The sequence below is a fragment of the Aspergillus fumigatus genome, chromosome 4 (genome assembly GCF_000002655.1).
Source record: "Aspergillus fumigatus Af293 chromosome 4, whole genome shotgun sequence".
Lineage (NCBI taxonomy): Eukaryota > Fungi > Ascomycota > Eurotiomycetes > Eurotiales > Aspergillaceae > Aspergillus > Aspergillus fumigatus.
Genome location: NC_007197.1, coordinates 1070307 through 1085624, shown reverse-complemented (window position 1 = coordinate 1085624; position 15318 = coordinate 1070307). Strand labels below are relative to the sequence as shown.

At 50.5% G+C, this 15318-nt stretch overlaps 4 protein-coding genes across 4 annotated transcripts; 2 read left to right on the top strand and 2 right to left on the bottom strand.

Moving 5' to 3' along the window:
* Positions 1 to 58: 58 nt before the first annotated feature.
* nip1 (translation initiation factor eIF3 core subunit c) lies at positions 59 to 3177 on the bottom strand. The gene is made up of 2 exons (XM_741480.2): positions 2626 to 3177; positions 59 to 2531 (listed from the first exon to the last, which is right to left on the bottom strand). Exons 1-2 carry the CDS (start codon positions 2960 to 2962, stop codon positions 280 to 282), a joined length of 2589 nt encoding a protein of 862 aa, XP_746573.1. The 5' UTR covers positions 2963 to 3177; the 3' UTR covers positions 59 to 279.
* A 32-nt stretch (positions 3178 to 3209) lies between these two features.
* On the bottom strand, positions 3210 to 8423 carry AFUA_4G03850 (putative protein kinase Yak1). Its single transcript, XM_741479.2, has 8 exons — positions 7057 to 8423; positions 6725 to 6996; positions 6474 to 6673; positions 6249 to 6408; positions 5939 to 6198; positions 5762 to 5881; positions 5356 to 5714; positions 3210 to 5304 (listed from the first exon to the last, which is right to left on the bottom strand). Exons 1-8 carry the CDS (start codon positions 7607 to 7609, stop codon positions 4544 to 4546), a joined length of 2685 nt encoding a protein of 894 aa, XP_746572.1. The 5' UTR covers positions 7610 to 8423; the 3' UTR covers positions 3210 to 4543.
* Positions 8424 to 9048: 625 nt separating this feature from the next.
* Positions 9049 to 13123, top strand: AFUA_4G03840 (DNA-dependent ATPase RAD26; the record flags this gene model as incomplete). The annotated part of the gene is made up of 3 exons (XM_741478.2): positions 9049 to 9599; positions 9652 to 9725; positions 9784 to 13123. Exons 1-3 carry the CDS (start codon positions 9369 to 9371, stop codon positions 13121 to 13123), a joined length of 3645 nt encoding a protein of 1214 aa, XP_746571.1. The 5' UTR covers positions 9049 to 9368.
* Positions 13124 to 14446: 1323 nt separating this feature from the next.
* On the top strand, positions 14447 to 14939 carry AFUA_4G03830 (uncharacterized protein; the record flags this gene model as incomplete). Its single annotated transcript, XM_741477.1, has 2 exons — positions 14447 to 14753; positions 14812 to 14939. 2 exons carry the CDS (start codon positions 14447 to 14449, stop codon positions 14937 to 14939), a joined length of 435 nt encoding a protein of 144 aa, XP_746570.1.
* Between the last annotated feature and the right edge of the window lie 379 nt (positions 14940 to 15318).

Sequence of the window (15318 nt, the reverse complement as noted above, 5' to 3'; positions counted from 1 at the left end):
AGACCATAGCAATTCATACTACTCGAAATACATGTGGATCCTCGCTACTGGGAAAGAGCACCATTTAACCAAGATTCCTCTTTGTTCTCATTCAGTCTAGACATATGAATATAGGGCAGATATAACATGATAACATGAAGATAGATCGACAGCCAAATGTCGTCGACCTGGGGCCGTAATGGAACAGGAGTAGACAGAATTTCATTCGCATTTGTATTCCCAGAAAGGAGCATTAGACCATGAGAGAAAAAAACAGGATGCCATTATGAACAATCTTTTTTAAGCCTTGATAGCTCCGCCCAATGCACCACCACCAAATTGCTGTCCACCGGGCCGACGGCCTTGCTGGCCACCGGGAAATCTGGGGCCACCGCGGGCCTGACCACCGCGTCCGGATCCACGGCCACCACGGGCGCCGGCGCCCTGATCGCGCTGGAAGGCGTTGGCCATGCCTTGGGTGCGCTGCTCGAGAGTCTTCTCGTTGGCTTCCAGAAGGTTCATGGACTTATCGGCCAGCGTGACGATCTGGGACTGGAGGCGCGACAACTCGACGCCCTTGCGGAAGACGATGGCGTTGTTGACCTGATCCAGAGCAGCTGCCAGCTCTTCGTGCGAGATCATACGACTGATGATGGCGGAGATCTTCTTCTCAGAAAGCTCGAACATGTTGGAGAGGGTGGCGATGGAGAGGCTGTCGTAGAAAGGAGCGTAAGTGAAAAGGTAGGTTCTCAGGCCCTCCTCCTGGATCTGCTGGGAAAGCATCTCCTTGATCTTGTCGGGCTGGGGCATCAGATCCCAAATCTTGATTGAGTTGAGCATCTCAGCAGCCTTCTTCCAGTCACCAGCGGCAAGGAACTTAGCGCTCATGATCACGCCGTCACGAGTGTTCTCCGGGGGACCAGTGAAGACTTGGCGCTCATTGTAATCCAACATACGGCGGAAGGTCTTGGAAATGACACGGCGCTTCATCTCGGGAGAAGAGGAAGTCTGGGCCATCAGAGGAACTTCCAGGAACATGCTGGAGGTGAGGTAGATGCACTCAAGCAGCTCCAGGTTGATGTGCATGTGGAACGGCAGCTGGCGCTGACGCTCAAGACGCTCCTGCTCCGGGGATACCGTGGAGTAGCGCTGCATAATGATACCCTGGGCCAGGAGCTCCTTTTGACGTCCACTGCCGCAAACTTCAGAAAGGGTGTTCTGAGCTTCGTAGATGAGACCGGAGCGGAAGGCGCAAAGACCGATTTGCACCAGCGTTCGATTGAAGAGAATCTGAGTGCTGACGTCAAAGTTGGAAATATTCTCAGTGAGATGGGACATGAGCATCAGATCACGAGAGCGGTAGTACTGGTCATGCAGGGCAAGGAAGTAAATCTGGCACAGCATCGCGCGGGCTCTGATGATACCATCACTGTACTTGAACAGATAGTTGCACAGGGACAAAACGAGGTTCTCGACGTTGCCACTGCTAGCCCGAGGGGTGATGCTAGAATCCAGCTCTGAGGGAAGGGACTTCCATGTGGCATCTTCAAGGATTGTGATGACCTGCGAGGGCTTGAAGTAGACGTGCTCCAATCGTCTCATGACCACCCGGTTGACACTGTCCTGTCTGGGATCGGTCTTCTCGACTTCGTTCAAACCTTCGACGTAGGCTTGGGCGCGAACGAGATCGGTGTACAGCAGCTTCTCATCACTCAGGCGCTCAATGTACTCAGCGGTGTGGGGGTCGATGTGTTGCAGCGATCTAGTAAGCTCGTCGTCGAGTCTCTCGGCGAAAGACACAATGCTACCGGGGATGTAGAGGGTCTCGCCGGGGGCGATGGTGGGTTGCTTCTCGTCATCTTCCCATTCTTCGGCACCTTCGAACACAACATGGTCACGGTTGTTCTCCAAAACCGACAGCAGGGACGAGAAGTCCTGCTCGGCGGACTTCCACTGATCGACGGCCATGTAGTTGGCACTGGACGTGGATGTGAGATCGAAACGCGTGGAAATGAGAGTAAGGTAAACACGGATGCGCTGATAAGGAGTCTGAGCCACCTCCAGAAGCTTCTCCATCGTCCGAATCTGCTCCATACGGTCTGTGTTCTTCTTTCCTCGCGACTCGACGATCACACGGAGGTGCTTCAGGATGCTCTCAGGGGTGTACTGCAGAGTCTTGCCACCGCGGCCAACGGTTGCGAAGCCATCATCATCGATGGCAGCGGCGGGCGCCTCAATACGCTCCAACTTGGTGATGCGGGGAGCAGCAATAACGGGGATGGCCTCCTCATCGTCACTTTCCATAAAGTCCTCCTTGTCCTTCCGGTACTTGTCGATCAGGTTGCCATAGTCCTTGTTATTCTTCTTGATACGCTGCTTGGCAGCGTTGAAGCCCTTGGCCTGGCTAGCGTTCAGCTTCTTATCTCCAGACTTCTGCTTGGCAACAGTTTCGTTCACGAAATCCTCAAGGTCGGCAACGGCTTTGATGTAAATCTTGGGAGTTGGACCAGATTGCGTGATCTTTGCAACCTGTCGGTTCAGCTTGTCGAACTCTGTTATCCCATGTCAGCCCATCTAACACATTCAACCCGCCAGGCATATTCCCGTCTCCACAGATAGCGGCATGTGAAAGGAACAAAAACGCACCTGTCGAGATAACAGCCCAGTCGTTAATCTTCTTGGCGTTCTCAATCAGCTTGATAGTGTTCTCAAGCTCATCCAATCTCTTATCCTTGGCACTCTTGACAACCGTGACTTTCTCCTCCTCTTCCTCTTCCTCGCTGTCGGAAGCAACATCCTTCAAGAACTTCCTTGCACCTGTTTCCTCGTCGGACTCCTCCTCCTCCGAGGTCTCATCTTCCTCCTCGCTGGATTCTTCCTCCTCGGACTTTTCCTCCTCCTCGCGATCGCTGTAAAGCTCCTCCTCGTCAGACGAGCTGGAGTCGCTGTCGCTACCACCGCCGTAAAAGAAACGCGACGACATGTTTGCGGTTCGAGGGTTATCGGACGCAGAAGGGGGTTCGCGAACTTGTTCAAGAACTGGCCGTATCTGCTGATGCCGGACAGGACGCGCGGGGTGATAAGGTGGTGGACAGGGTTAACGGCCCTCTTGATCTGTTTGCCCGTGCCTGATGGCAAATTCAGTTGTGGTGAGGGTTCTTAGCCGCAGCGAGTTTGGCCGCGCGAGCCACACACGAAATTTAAGCGAGTAGACACCTAACCGTATATGGAAGTTTGTCCTGTTTGCACCGCCTTTCCCCGCGAGTATTTGTATCTGAATAGCCTCACCACTAATGATACCTCTAGTTCTTTCACGATTCTGTGATTTCTATACCAACGATTTGAGGCTCACGAAATGCAGATGGGACGCCCTGATGGTGATCTCATCAAAAGGAATATTGCAGCCTTCTGCACAAACATCCCAAGCGCCATTTATCTTGGACTGGGCTCAACATGCGGTCATGCACGGCCTTAGCTAAGACTTTTTTGAACAGTGACTCATTCAGGCACCACTTTATATGACGGCGAGTTATTATCTTTTGTCCTAAGCCGTGAGTGGCTGGACTTTATTTTGCCTCTGAAATACTGCAATAACAAGCATGTAGACTCGTGGTTAAAGATTATCCTCAAAACTTCCGAGCAATTACGAAGTACGGTCAATCAAGTTCGCATTTTTGCGAGAAGGCACATCCTGGGATATATTTCTTGCCAAGGAGATTAACCCATCTTCTAGGCAAACGGACTGCTTCAGTATGAAATAGAGGGCAACGATCAGCCACCAGTCTGGATCGAGAACTATGTCCTTTCTCTGATTTCCATCAGACTTTGACTTTCTAAATTTAGGTATCCAAGCTAAAGCAATGGCTCTGTTGAACAGCGATGGAAGGAAGCTGGGACAGGAGACATCAAAAGACAACAGGGGAATAGAAATTGGCCTTGCCACAAAGATAGCAATGAGAAATGGGAAAGAAAAATTTTAACACGATGGTGAGGTGAGACAGAAACAGCCTTCGCAAAAACCCCATCATGCAATTCATGACCAGCTTCGGGGCACATGACACGACGATATCGTTGGGAAAGATTGCTCAGGGAAGGTAAAAGCAACCATATCAGGAAGCTCGACTATAATAAAATGGGCCGCCTGTACCGTGGAAAGCCACGCTCTAGACTGGAGAATGTATCCGGCCAACTAGACTTAGAGGCTATCAGGTCACGATGAAGGGCCTTGATGTTACAATATAACTTCGTCCCCTTCCAGTTGGACCACTTTTCGAATTGAAGGTAGCCTTAACAAGTAGTCCCAGGAGAAGCACTTGCGGCAGTGGCTGGCGTTGACATAGACTGGCTGACGTCGTAAGAGCCGCCGCAGACCGAAGGGCACGGGAAGGAAAGATCGAGCACGGTACGTTCCAACGATGTAGGAAGATATCTTGGAGTAGCTCTGCGCTTAAAATTGTAAAACGCACCTGGAGCACACTCCCGCTCGAGCAAAGCAGTGTTTACTTTAGAAAGTAGTAAGCAGATAACAACCAGCATTGGCTGGCTGTTTCGATCTTTTGTCTGATCAGTGCCACTGGCTCTGGTTCATATAGCCGTCGCCGCCGAGGACACCGTCCTCGAGAGTCCGAATGAAGTCTCGGTTACGTTGACCAGCCCCTGCACGGCTTCCCCTGCGCCGTTGAGCATTGTTGTCGACATATCCGTCAGGAGGTGGCGGGTAATACGCTGGGCTGGGCTGGAGTCGAATGGGGGCATTCGGGTCCAGGTGACTGGCAACGCGTTGAATAGTTGGCGGAATTCCTCCTCCCTGATGGTCCATGGTGGATGCGCGTTGGCGACCAGCTCTAGTGGTTGCTTGAGCGTAGAGACTCTGAGACGGTGCATATTGCGATTGAGGCATCTGACCTGGCATAAGGTTCATTTGATGGCCGTAGCCAGGCGGCTGGGCAGGATATGGAGGAGGAGCGCCTTGCTGATGGCCGGCAAACATGCCGTTGTACATGGGTGGGGGTTGGCCATGAGAAGGTGTATGGAACTGATTCATTTGCATCGAATATGCATTCTGGGCCGCTGACTGAGCATGTGCCGCTTGGGCAGCTCGCTGTTTGCTAGCAGCCTCAGCCTGCTGTTGCTGCTGTATTCCAGGCGGTATGGTTTTGTTGAGCGAGGAATATTTCAGATTCATTGGCGGTACGAAGGGCCCTGTAAACTTCTGCTGCGTAATGAAAGGGTGCAGCTTGGCTTGTTGGGGCGACCATCGCTCAAGAGGGTTGATTGACAGCAGTCCACGAACAAAGTCGATGAAAGCAACTCGATTGTTCAATTCTGGACGAGAGGTCAGCGAGTGAAAAGATATAGTTGTCTGGAGAAACGAACCTCGCTCGATCTCGGCTTGCTTCATATTCTTCCTAGGCATTGGATAGCTCCGAATGATTTCTTCCAGCGTGGAAGCCTGGAAATACTTTTTGCTCGGTTGTTCTTTCGTGTTATGTTCGCGGGAGTATTGTTCCAGGCTTTTCAGCCGGTATGTCTTGCGACCGAACTCGTCCTGGGTCTTCTCAAAGAATTCACCTGACTGCTTGCCCATTTCAAGCATCCACGTCGGTGGTAGACCAAGCATTTCCACAATCCGACAGACCTGATTGTATTCGGAGGAGCCAGGGAAAAGAGGCAGACCAAGGAAGAGCTCGACAACGATGCAACCAAGAGACCACATATCGATTGCAGACGAGTAACTGCTTGAGTTAGTTTAATGCCAGTGCGAAGAACACAGGGCACGTACGGTAAGCCAAGCAGCACCTCGGGGGAACGGTAGAATCTCGACTGGATATACGTGTAGACAGTTTGTCGCTCATCGCAAGCAGAGCCGAAATCGATGACTTTGATAATTGGACTCTCAAGACTATGGGAGACCGATGTTAGTCCAGGCGCTTCTCTTCAGGCAAAAGTCGCTACTCACTTCTTCAGTAATATGTTCTCGGGCTTGAGATCACAATGAATTAGATGCGCCTTGTTTAACAGACTCAACGCGTTGAGAAGTTGCTGAGCAAAAACACGGACGAGAGTTGTGCTCAAACCACGAAACTGGTTTTGCTTGATCAATTCATAAAGATTGACACTGAGCAATTCAAAAACCAGACAGAGATGCTGCCGGTGGATAAAAGTATCCTTCAAACGAAGCAGGTGATGGTCGTCGTTCTTGTCGTACTTGCTGTTAAGCTGCAAGGAAGGTTAGAATACCTCGAGCAAAACAAACGTTTGGAACCTACCAAGTCCAAAACCGAGACTTCCATCATACTCTGATTAAAGTATGCAGTCTTATTCTTAATGACCTTCACGGCAACAACCTCTTGGGTTTTCAGATTTTGGCACTTGACGACTTGACCAAACGTCCCCTGGCCCAACACGTCGAGAATGAGGTAACGATTCCTTGGAGAGAAGTCAATACAGATGGACTGAAAACGTCAGGGAAAGAGTCAGTTGAGGAAACTCACTTGTGACCCGCTTCTTCGCTTCCAAGAATGTCGTTCACATAGAGAATATAATCGCTGTCCTCATTGTCATAGCCGTCGTTTTTGACTCCCTTGCTTGGTTTCGTTAGGACACGTCTGGGATTCCGCGAAGACTCGTAATTGAAGCTTGGATTGCAGATACGGTATGTGGCCGGAAGATGGGAGGTTAACGCTTGAAGGGGCTATATCACCATTTAGCAAGAAACTGGATTGGGTGGTCGATGAACACTTACACTAATGAAGCCACCTTCTGGATTGGCACGTCTATATGGAGGCTGCGCATTAATGCGAGGTTGGAGCTCCTGGACCGACTTGATCTTTTGAAACTTCGGCACTGGCCCTCGGCCGGCTTGCTTACTCGCACCCGAGATGGATCCCGACCGGGGCGATCTGCCATCTTGTCCAAAGTGAGCGTTGACTTGGGATCCTGCTGAAGGCGGGTAGAATTGGTCGGAACTCATCTCGGTAGGCTGTAGCGGAGGGAGCCGAGGAGGACGTGACACAGCTATCACAATCAAACTGTTAGACATGAGTGATTTCCAGGTTTATCGATGAAAAGGCTTACAGGGAGGCGACTGAAATGACTGAGCGGGTGAGGAGTAGTTCAGAGCTCTGGTCGGCGACCGGCGAGAGTTGTTTGGTCCGGGTGGGAAAGCGTATGAGTTCTGAGACTTTCCAGGACTAGTATTGTAAGACATGGACGGTGACAGAACATTCATCGGGGAGTACCTTCGGGCGGCCGAGGACTCCTCAGGAGAGAAAAATTGAGACGAGGGTCGACTATGATGATTCGGTCGCGCAGAGTACTTCGCCCTGTTGTACGGGTCCGCATCCTCCATGGTGGTATCGGCATCGGTGACATAATCGCGGCTACGTGGCGTTGCGGCTGGTGACGACGCCATAGATACCGATTTGGAGTTTGCGCCGGCCGAAGGAGGTTTCGCTGCTGTTCCGGGCGTTTGGAAGGCTTCATAGGTATATCCCACGGGCGGCTGAGACTGCTGTGGCTGACCACCATACTTAGGGCCTAATTGTTGAGGAGTAGACGCCAATCCATTATTGAACTGCGCAGGACGTCCCATCAAGGGGTCCTGGTACGGCTGCCACTGAGAACCCATTCTCTTCGGGAGACCACCCCTCACAATATCTCGAAGAACCCAAGTTGGAGTTGACGCTCAAGGATGGACGATCGTCTGTCGCCGTCGACAGCGCACATGCACTGCGATCGAGGGGATGGAGAGCGGTGGGGGCGGCAGACACACGTAGCGCAATCAGGCGGAGGCGACGAGGCGGCTCGATATATTTGGCGTTAGACGTAGATTATACAGTGCTTCATTATCTGCACCAAAGATCAATTCGGTGGTGAGGGTAGATTGATAACTAGCTGGTGTCTTGTCAACCGAGGGTGGTCGCAGGCTCAGTCACGGAGGCCGGGTGTGACGGGCTGCTAGTATCTATTGGTGCAGCCAGCTGACTGACAAGCGGAAGGGGATGCAGCAAATAACTGGAGCACGGGGAGGATGTGTGGTGGTTTCCAGAGCGGAAGTACACAGTCAAGAAGAAAGACTGTGGAGGATCTGGAAATAATTCCAGTCCGAATGGCCGCTGTGGAATCGCTCAAGCAGGAAGTAGACTAAGTATGGCGGAGGGGTTTTAGAAAGAGAGGAAGAAGGCGAAGGTCGCGGAGGTGGAGATAGATGATGCTTCAGAGGGGAGCGCTGCGCCTGCCTCAGGCTGCGATTGGGCTCTGCTTTCGCCGGGAAAGGCAAAAAAGAGAGAGAATGAGAGCTTGCTGATCTCACAATGATCGATCGACGACTGTTTATCGACTCGCTATTCTATTTTAACAGTGAAATCGACAATTGCTTCGAATTTTGAGGTTTACAATTGTTATTTTCTGCGAATCCAGGGCAAGGCAAGTAACAATTGTTGCCTGCCTCCTCTCATCTGGCGTCAGTAGCCAGCCTCTTGGCTCGATATGTCATCCCTTGAGAACATCAAGCTCAACCCTACTTGGCAGCATTTGTGGAAAAGGAGTGGTCTAGCAGGGCTTCCCATCCATATAAATCGCCTCTTCAGGAGATGAATAGTTTCCTGTAACCATCTACTCTGTAGGCTAGAGAATATTAATGCCTTGTTTGGCACTTGCATGGATTATTATGGTTGTTTTCGCCGCTTGCAGAAAATAGCTGAACCCACTCCGTAGGGTGGACGGCTTCATGAGTTTGTGTATAGCTCGAGTGTTAAGGCAAAAAAAGTGGGTTCATGAGTGGTCTCGCAATTCGGCGAATAATCATTCTTCATTAATTGCCTCCGAGAAGATGCTGGATCCATGTCACTGCCGCACTCTTCTCAAGATATACTACTTAGGACCGATGCCCAAATCTGGCTGAAGATGAAACCAGAAACTGGGCTGGGAGGAGCACTGCCAAGGCTGAAGAGAGTGACGTGCCTTATGGCACGTGCACTGAAGGCGGTCAGTCTAGGCGGCAGCGGGCGAAATCTTTCTGCCGTAGGATTACCACTGAGAGGATACAGCGATGCTTTTCGTGTTCGGCTTCTGCTATCATTATTAGACAAGCCTTCTGTTAGTTCTCTGGAAACTCTTGTGGTATCCGCATATGAGAAGGTTGTCTTGGACTTGCATCGTACTGAGCGTCGCGCTTGACCGAGGTCAAGTCCGCTGCCGCCCAGATATCGCTCATAGTTCCTTGACAGCGCCACCGATTACAGAAATGACGGTGGTATATTTCTGAGCTATACTGTTCCGTTATCGTGAAAGCTTGTATTTTTTGAGTGAACGTGTTGATCTGCAGGTTGTAACAGCTGTTGGATTGTCTGGAGAGCCATTCTTGATATTTCTGTCGTGCTTCAGTCATGGATCACAGCGTGAAGAACGAAGGGGATAGCTCCGCTGAAATTGAAGTGGTTGAGACACCTCAGAGGACAGAGGGATTAGATCCCTCGGATACAGCTGAGGTGGCGACAGCGCCTGACTCAAAACAGCAAGAGGATCCCTCTGCAGTGACCGACGAAGTAACCCGTCTACGAGAGCTCCAGGCCGATATACGCGATCAGGATGATCTTGAAAGGGACATATCTCGTCAGGTACCAGGCCCAATCCTCCTGATATGAAGTGCTTATAGTCTGACTCTGCCAGGCCGACAGGTTGCTCATGGAGCAAGCCGACGAACGCGACAAGAGGAGGCTGGAGAAGACTACCCTCGAGAAAGAGTATGCCTTCTGCCATAAACTGACGTCTAGGCTCGGATGCTGATACCTGAATGGTTAGGAAACTCGAGGCCCAGATTCTCAAAGTCCATCAGCGTCTGTCGCAGCCAGTTGGCACGTCTGCTCGAGTCCGGTTAGAGAACGAGTTGAACAATCTAGAATCTCGCAACGCCTCGCTAGAGAATGACTTGAAAGAAATCCAAAAACGTATTGATGACAGGCATGAAGGTCTCGAAGCAGGCACTCAGGCAACCGGGACAGGACGCATGCCAAATGAATCTCGGAGAGATTATCTTATCCGAACCGGGAAGATAACGCCTTTTTCTAGGATGGGCACAGGTCCAAATGAGGGTCCTCTTGCCAGTCTTCATGACGCTCTGATTGATGCCGAGGATGAACGTGACGAGGACGAGGCGTTGGAGCAACTGAAAGATCGCTCAGCTGTTTCACACAGGAATCTCGTCCGACCCGGATTCGATTTTGACCATGAGAGTACTGATACAAGTATCGCACAAACTCGGCCAAGCAAGAGACGAAAGCTGGAGGGTGATGCACGCCGAAAGAAGGCGGCCATCAAGCAAGAGGACTCTGATTCCATAGCAGCAGACGAAGGGATTGAGATCTCTGAAGATAATGACGAGTCGGCAGATTATGTGGCATCTGAAGATCAAGAATCATTGCTGGGGGACGAAGAAGAATTTTTCCCTGACGGAAAGCCAGAGCGGCCTTTAGCTCACAAAAAAGGGAAGAAGCCTGGGGATGAAATGGAAGATTTCAGTGGATTAGACGACGGCGACGAGAGACTTTATCAATCAAGACTGCAGAGCTGGGTTAGTCGGAGAAGCGCCGCTCGGAAGCGTGCTTCTAAGGCGCTACAAGCAACAGAAGGGCATGAGAGTACCATTGATGAGCAGGCCTCGACCGAAGAGGATGAATGGTTTCTGCCTCATCCAACGGTACCAGATGTGTCTTACGACAATGGATATCGCTTACCTGGGGATCTCAATCCTTACTTGTTCGACTACCAAAAAACTGGGGTGCAATGGCTATGGGAGCTATACCAGCAGAAAGTGGGAGGAATCATCGGTGATGAGATGGGGTTGGGGAAAACGATCCAAGCAATAGCTTTCCTAGCTGGACTGCATTACAGCAAGAAACTGGACCGGCCTGTGATTGTGGTATGCCCTGCTACAGTTATGAAGCAGTGGGTCAATGAATTCCATCGCTGGTGGCCACCTTTTCGTGTTTCCATCTTGCACACGTCTGGGAGTGGCATGGTTAATATCCGGAGCGAGAGCAGCAGAGAGGATGCTCTCCTATCTCAGACGTATTCTTCTAATTCGCGGGGAATCACCAGCAACCAGAAGGCAGCAAGGAAGGTTGTTAAGCGTGTGGTGGAAGAGGGCCATGTTCTGGTCACTACCTATTCTGGATTACAAACATACTCTCATTTTCTGATCCCAGTGGAGTGGGGTTGTGCAATTCTTGATGAAGGTCATAAGATTCGAAACCCGAACACTTCTATTACCATCCATTGCAAGGAACTTCGGACTCCACACAGGATCATCCTCTCGGGTACCCCTATGCAGAATAACCTGACCGAGCTTTGGTCACTTTTCGATTTTGTGTTTCCAATGCGCCTTGGAACGTTAGTGAACTTTCGGAACCAATTCGAATTCCCTATCCGGCAAGGTGGATATGCGAATGCTTCTAACCTGCAAGTGCAGACAGCTGCCAAGTGTGCAGAGACGCTCAAGGATGCCATCAGCCCATATCTATTGCAGCGCTTCAAGATCGACGTGGCTGCGGATTTGCCCAAAAAGACCGAGCAGGTGCTCTTTTGCAAGTTGACCAAGCCACAGAGGATGGCATATGAATCGTTCCTGAAATCTGAAGAGATGGAGTCCATCCTCAAGGGACGCAGGCAGATTCTCTATGGAGTTGATATACTGCGTAAAATATGCAATCACCCAGATTTACAGAATCATAAAATGCAATCGCATCAATCAGGCTATGGAAACGCGAACAAGTCTGGCAAGATGCAGGTTGTCAAATCTCTATTGGAGTTGTGGAGAGATACCGGCCATAAAACATTACTTTTTGCCCAGCATCGAATCATGCTGGATATCCTTGAGAAGTTCGTCAGGTCACTGTCTGGGTTCAACTATCGGCGTATGGACGGCACCACACCCATACAGAACCGGCAAACCATGGTTGACGAGTTTAATAATGACCCGAATATACATGTTTTCCTACTCACGACAAAGGTTGGAGGGCTGGGAGTGAATCTCACGGGTGCGGACAGAGTCATCATCTACGATCCGGATTGGAACCCATCGACGGATGTGCAGGCCCGGGAGCGAGCATGGCGATTGGGTCAGAAGCGCGATGTCAGCGTCTACCGCTTAATGACCGCTGGAACAATTGAGGAGAAGATATATCATCGACAGATCTTCAAACAATTCCTTACAAATAAGATTCTCAGAGACCCCAAACAGCGCCAGACTTCCTTTCAGTTGAGCGATTTGTATGACCTATTTGCGCTTGGCGACGAGAAGCCAGGTGCCACGGAGACGAGCAAGCTCTTCCAAGATGCTCAGGTTACATTTCATGGAGACGGTGACGGCAATACTGCACAGCCTACCAAAGCCGAGGACGTCTCATCTGACATGCAGGCCGAAAAGAACGACATCAGCAAAGTAGTGGGTGTCTCGTCCGTGGAGAGATATCAGGGCGAGTCGGAGCAGCCCAGCGATCAGGAGAAAGGGCCTGGAGGAGTTAATTCAGAATCACGCATCATGGAAGGCATTTTCGCTCGCTCTGGCGTACATTCGGCTTTGGAGCACGACCAGATCGTAAACGGCAAACGGGTTGTCCGAGCAGACCCCAAGATCATCGAGGCGGAGGCCAAGAGGGTAGCTGCCGAGGCCGCCGAGGAGCTGCGGCGAGCTGGTGAAGCAGCACGGTCTGTCCCCATTGGGACTCCCACCTGGACAGGTCAATTTGGAGTCGCAGGGAGGCCTGAGGAAAGACCTCTCCCTTCAGCATTTGGTGGACGAAGCAGTACTGCGCGGCGAACGGCGGCCGGCCCCTCGTCAGCGAGCATTCTGGCTAACCTCTCCGCACGGACACCGTCGTCCCGGAGCGCCACGAACAGCCCTGCACCGTCCAGGTCCCCCACTGGCGTGGATTTCATGACGATGATTCGAGACTACATATTGTCGCAGGGTGGAGCCGTTTACACACAGATGCTGATAGACCACTTCAACCGTTACTGTACCACGCCCCAACGATCGGCCGAGTTTAAGGAAATGCTTAAAACAATTGCTGTTCTCGAAAAGGGTGGGCGAAACGGGCGAGGACGATGGTCGCTGAAACCCGAATTCGCCAAGGTGAAATAACAGATCTCATCGCTCACGGGTTACGGCATGAACGGGAGTTATTGGGTTGGGCCGCGGACCACTTGGTTTGGCTGAGGAAAGGGAAAGGATACCATGGATTATGGCGTTTGGATCAATCATTGTAGATAAGAGGATCGAATGTTCTAATCATAGAGTAACATAAACATCACTAAGCATGCTTCACGTTTTCTTTAAAACATGGCCTTTCGGACTGCCCGATCATGAAGGATAGGTCAACTGATGTCACTTCAGGGGTGACAGAACGAATGGAACTGAGTTGATCATGATACCAGTTCGGTCCCATAAGGTAAGCAGTCCACAAATTTCATGACCATGACCCATGGATGTTTAGCAACTGCGACAGTTTAAACCTTAGCTAAAGATGCTTGGTCATTGTCGTTGATATGTTCACCATGCATTCCGTTCTCCAAATATAATATTCTAATTTCGACAAATACGGCATGGTTGCGAAGTCTGGATGGATGCTCACCTCCTGCTCCTGTTAGCGCGCATCAGGATGTCGATCACCTTTGTCACTGAATTGGTGCAGCATGAAGGACTGCAGAGACTAGGAGCTTAAAGTATAAAAATAGCATGCGTGAGTTGAGTATCAGCAGCATAGATGTTACAGTTACATGTGTCTGCAACTAACTACAAAGAAGCATTGAGGATGCTCCGTACTTTGTACTCAGGATATGGAGTAATGTCGGCAATGTCTCAGGTGTGAAGCCATCCCCGCTTTATGAATCATGTATTCCCCCCAGCAACCGGTGTCCACTGTGGCACGATCTTACACTTCTCACGCTATCATCTTGGCTGGTTAATTGGAAACTTTGCCGTGTTCCCACCGGCCATTGATCGTCGTTGTGTCGGGCAAATTGATCAAGTCTCCCATATTTAGCCTTAAGCTGAACAACTCAATGTGTGGAGTTCATTCTTCCTTGAATTTCTTGGTTGTTCTGGTGTGATGTGAAGTGTGGCCTGAGAAAGAACGGACTAGATTAGTTTCTGCTAGACAGCGTGCTAACAACTAGCATTCCTGCAATGTCTGCAGAAGGTTCTTACTTTTGGATGCCAATGATTGATGAGATGACTTGAATTACCAGTGCTGGTTGGAAACAGTCTGTGACGTTCCACTTAGTGGAGTAGTGATGATGGGTAGACTGTTCAAGAACATAAATAAAGGGAGGGAAAATCGCCACTTCCATCCTCATAACTGTCAACCTTTCTCTCATATTGTTGTCCACATTCTGTCACTCGTGCTGGTTTCATTGAAAAACAGTCAACCAAAATAATCCAATCTCTCGTTTAGTGATCATCAGAATGAGGCTGCTTTCTACTCTCACTCTTCTGGTTTCCGCAGTGGCGGCCAACCCCATGTTCCATACTGCTCGCCAGGACACCAGCGCCACCAAGCCCTTCCATCTTAAGACCGCAGACGCGTCCAACGAGAAACACAATGATTTATATGTCTACGCCTACCACACCGGAGCAGGATTCAATGACGCTGTCCTCACGCCCGATAAGGATACTGCCAGTACGGCGTTCCTGAACGGCACATACACCCAGTTCGACTTGAAGACTCCATTCCCTTGGGGCTTCAAGCCGATCGCTGTTACCAACTATGCCCGTTAGTTCCCTGCTCTCCCAAATAGTTCGTCTTCAATCCAGAACTGACTTTTTCACAGAATGGGAGTCCGTGGAGATTAATGTCGGCTATGGCGCGGAGGGATTCTTCATCGATAGCACCGGCCTGCAGTGGTCAGAGCAACAGGGCTTTGGCGGCTGGCTGGGTAAGCAATTTCCCTGCCGGTAACTCTTTGCATGTGGCTAATTCGTCCCAGTGTGCGACTGGTTCCACGGCGCACCCCAGCTCTTCTATATATACCGCTATTACGAACCCAAATTTCCCTCCTCTTGCAGTACCGTCAACCTGCAGGTCGAATATACTGCGTAAATAGACCCGAGGGTGCGGATATTGGCCAGCGAAAGATGCTGTCACCGGATATGAGATGCGCGTGGCCAGAGTGATGATTTCTTCGTCCACCCGAGGGTTTTGGAGGATATGAGCTGCTCCTTACCTGCGGAGAATGACATGTATTGATACGCATCGCACATACGGAAACTTCCTGTTAATGTTAATTCACCTGTAATGCTGTTGTGATGTCAGTCGTTCATGTCAGTCGCTGCTATAA

Bases quoted from the DNA above. Each gene is read 5' to 3' on its own strand.
- nip1 (XM_741480.2), bottom strand. From the start codon at position 2,962: ATGTCGTCGCGTTTCTTTTACGGCGGTGGTAGCGACAGCGACTCCAGC. The intron at 2,532-2,625 runs GTGCGTTTTTGT...ATGGGATAACAG, and splicing joins CTGGGCTGTTATCTCGACAG to AGTTCGACAAGCTGAACCGA.
- AFUA_4G03850 (XM_741479.2), bottom strand. From the start codon at position 7,609: ATGGGTTCTCAGTGGCAGCCGTACCAGGACCCCTTGATGGGACGTCCT. The intron at 6,199-6,248 runs GTAGGTTCCAAA...CCTTCCTTGCAG, and splicing joins AAGTCTCGGTTTTGGACTTG to CTTAACAGCAAGTACGACAA. The intron at 5,715-5,761 runs GTACGTGCCCTG...TAACTCAAGCAG, and splicing joins GAGGTGCTGCTTGGCTTACC to TTACTCGTCTGCAATCGATA.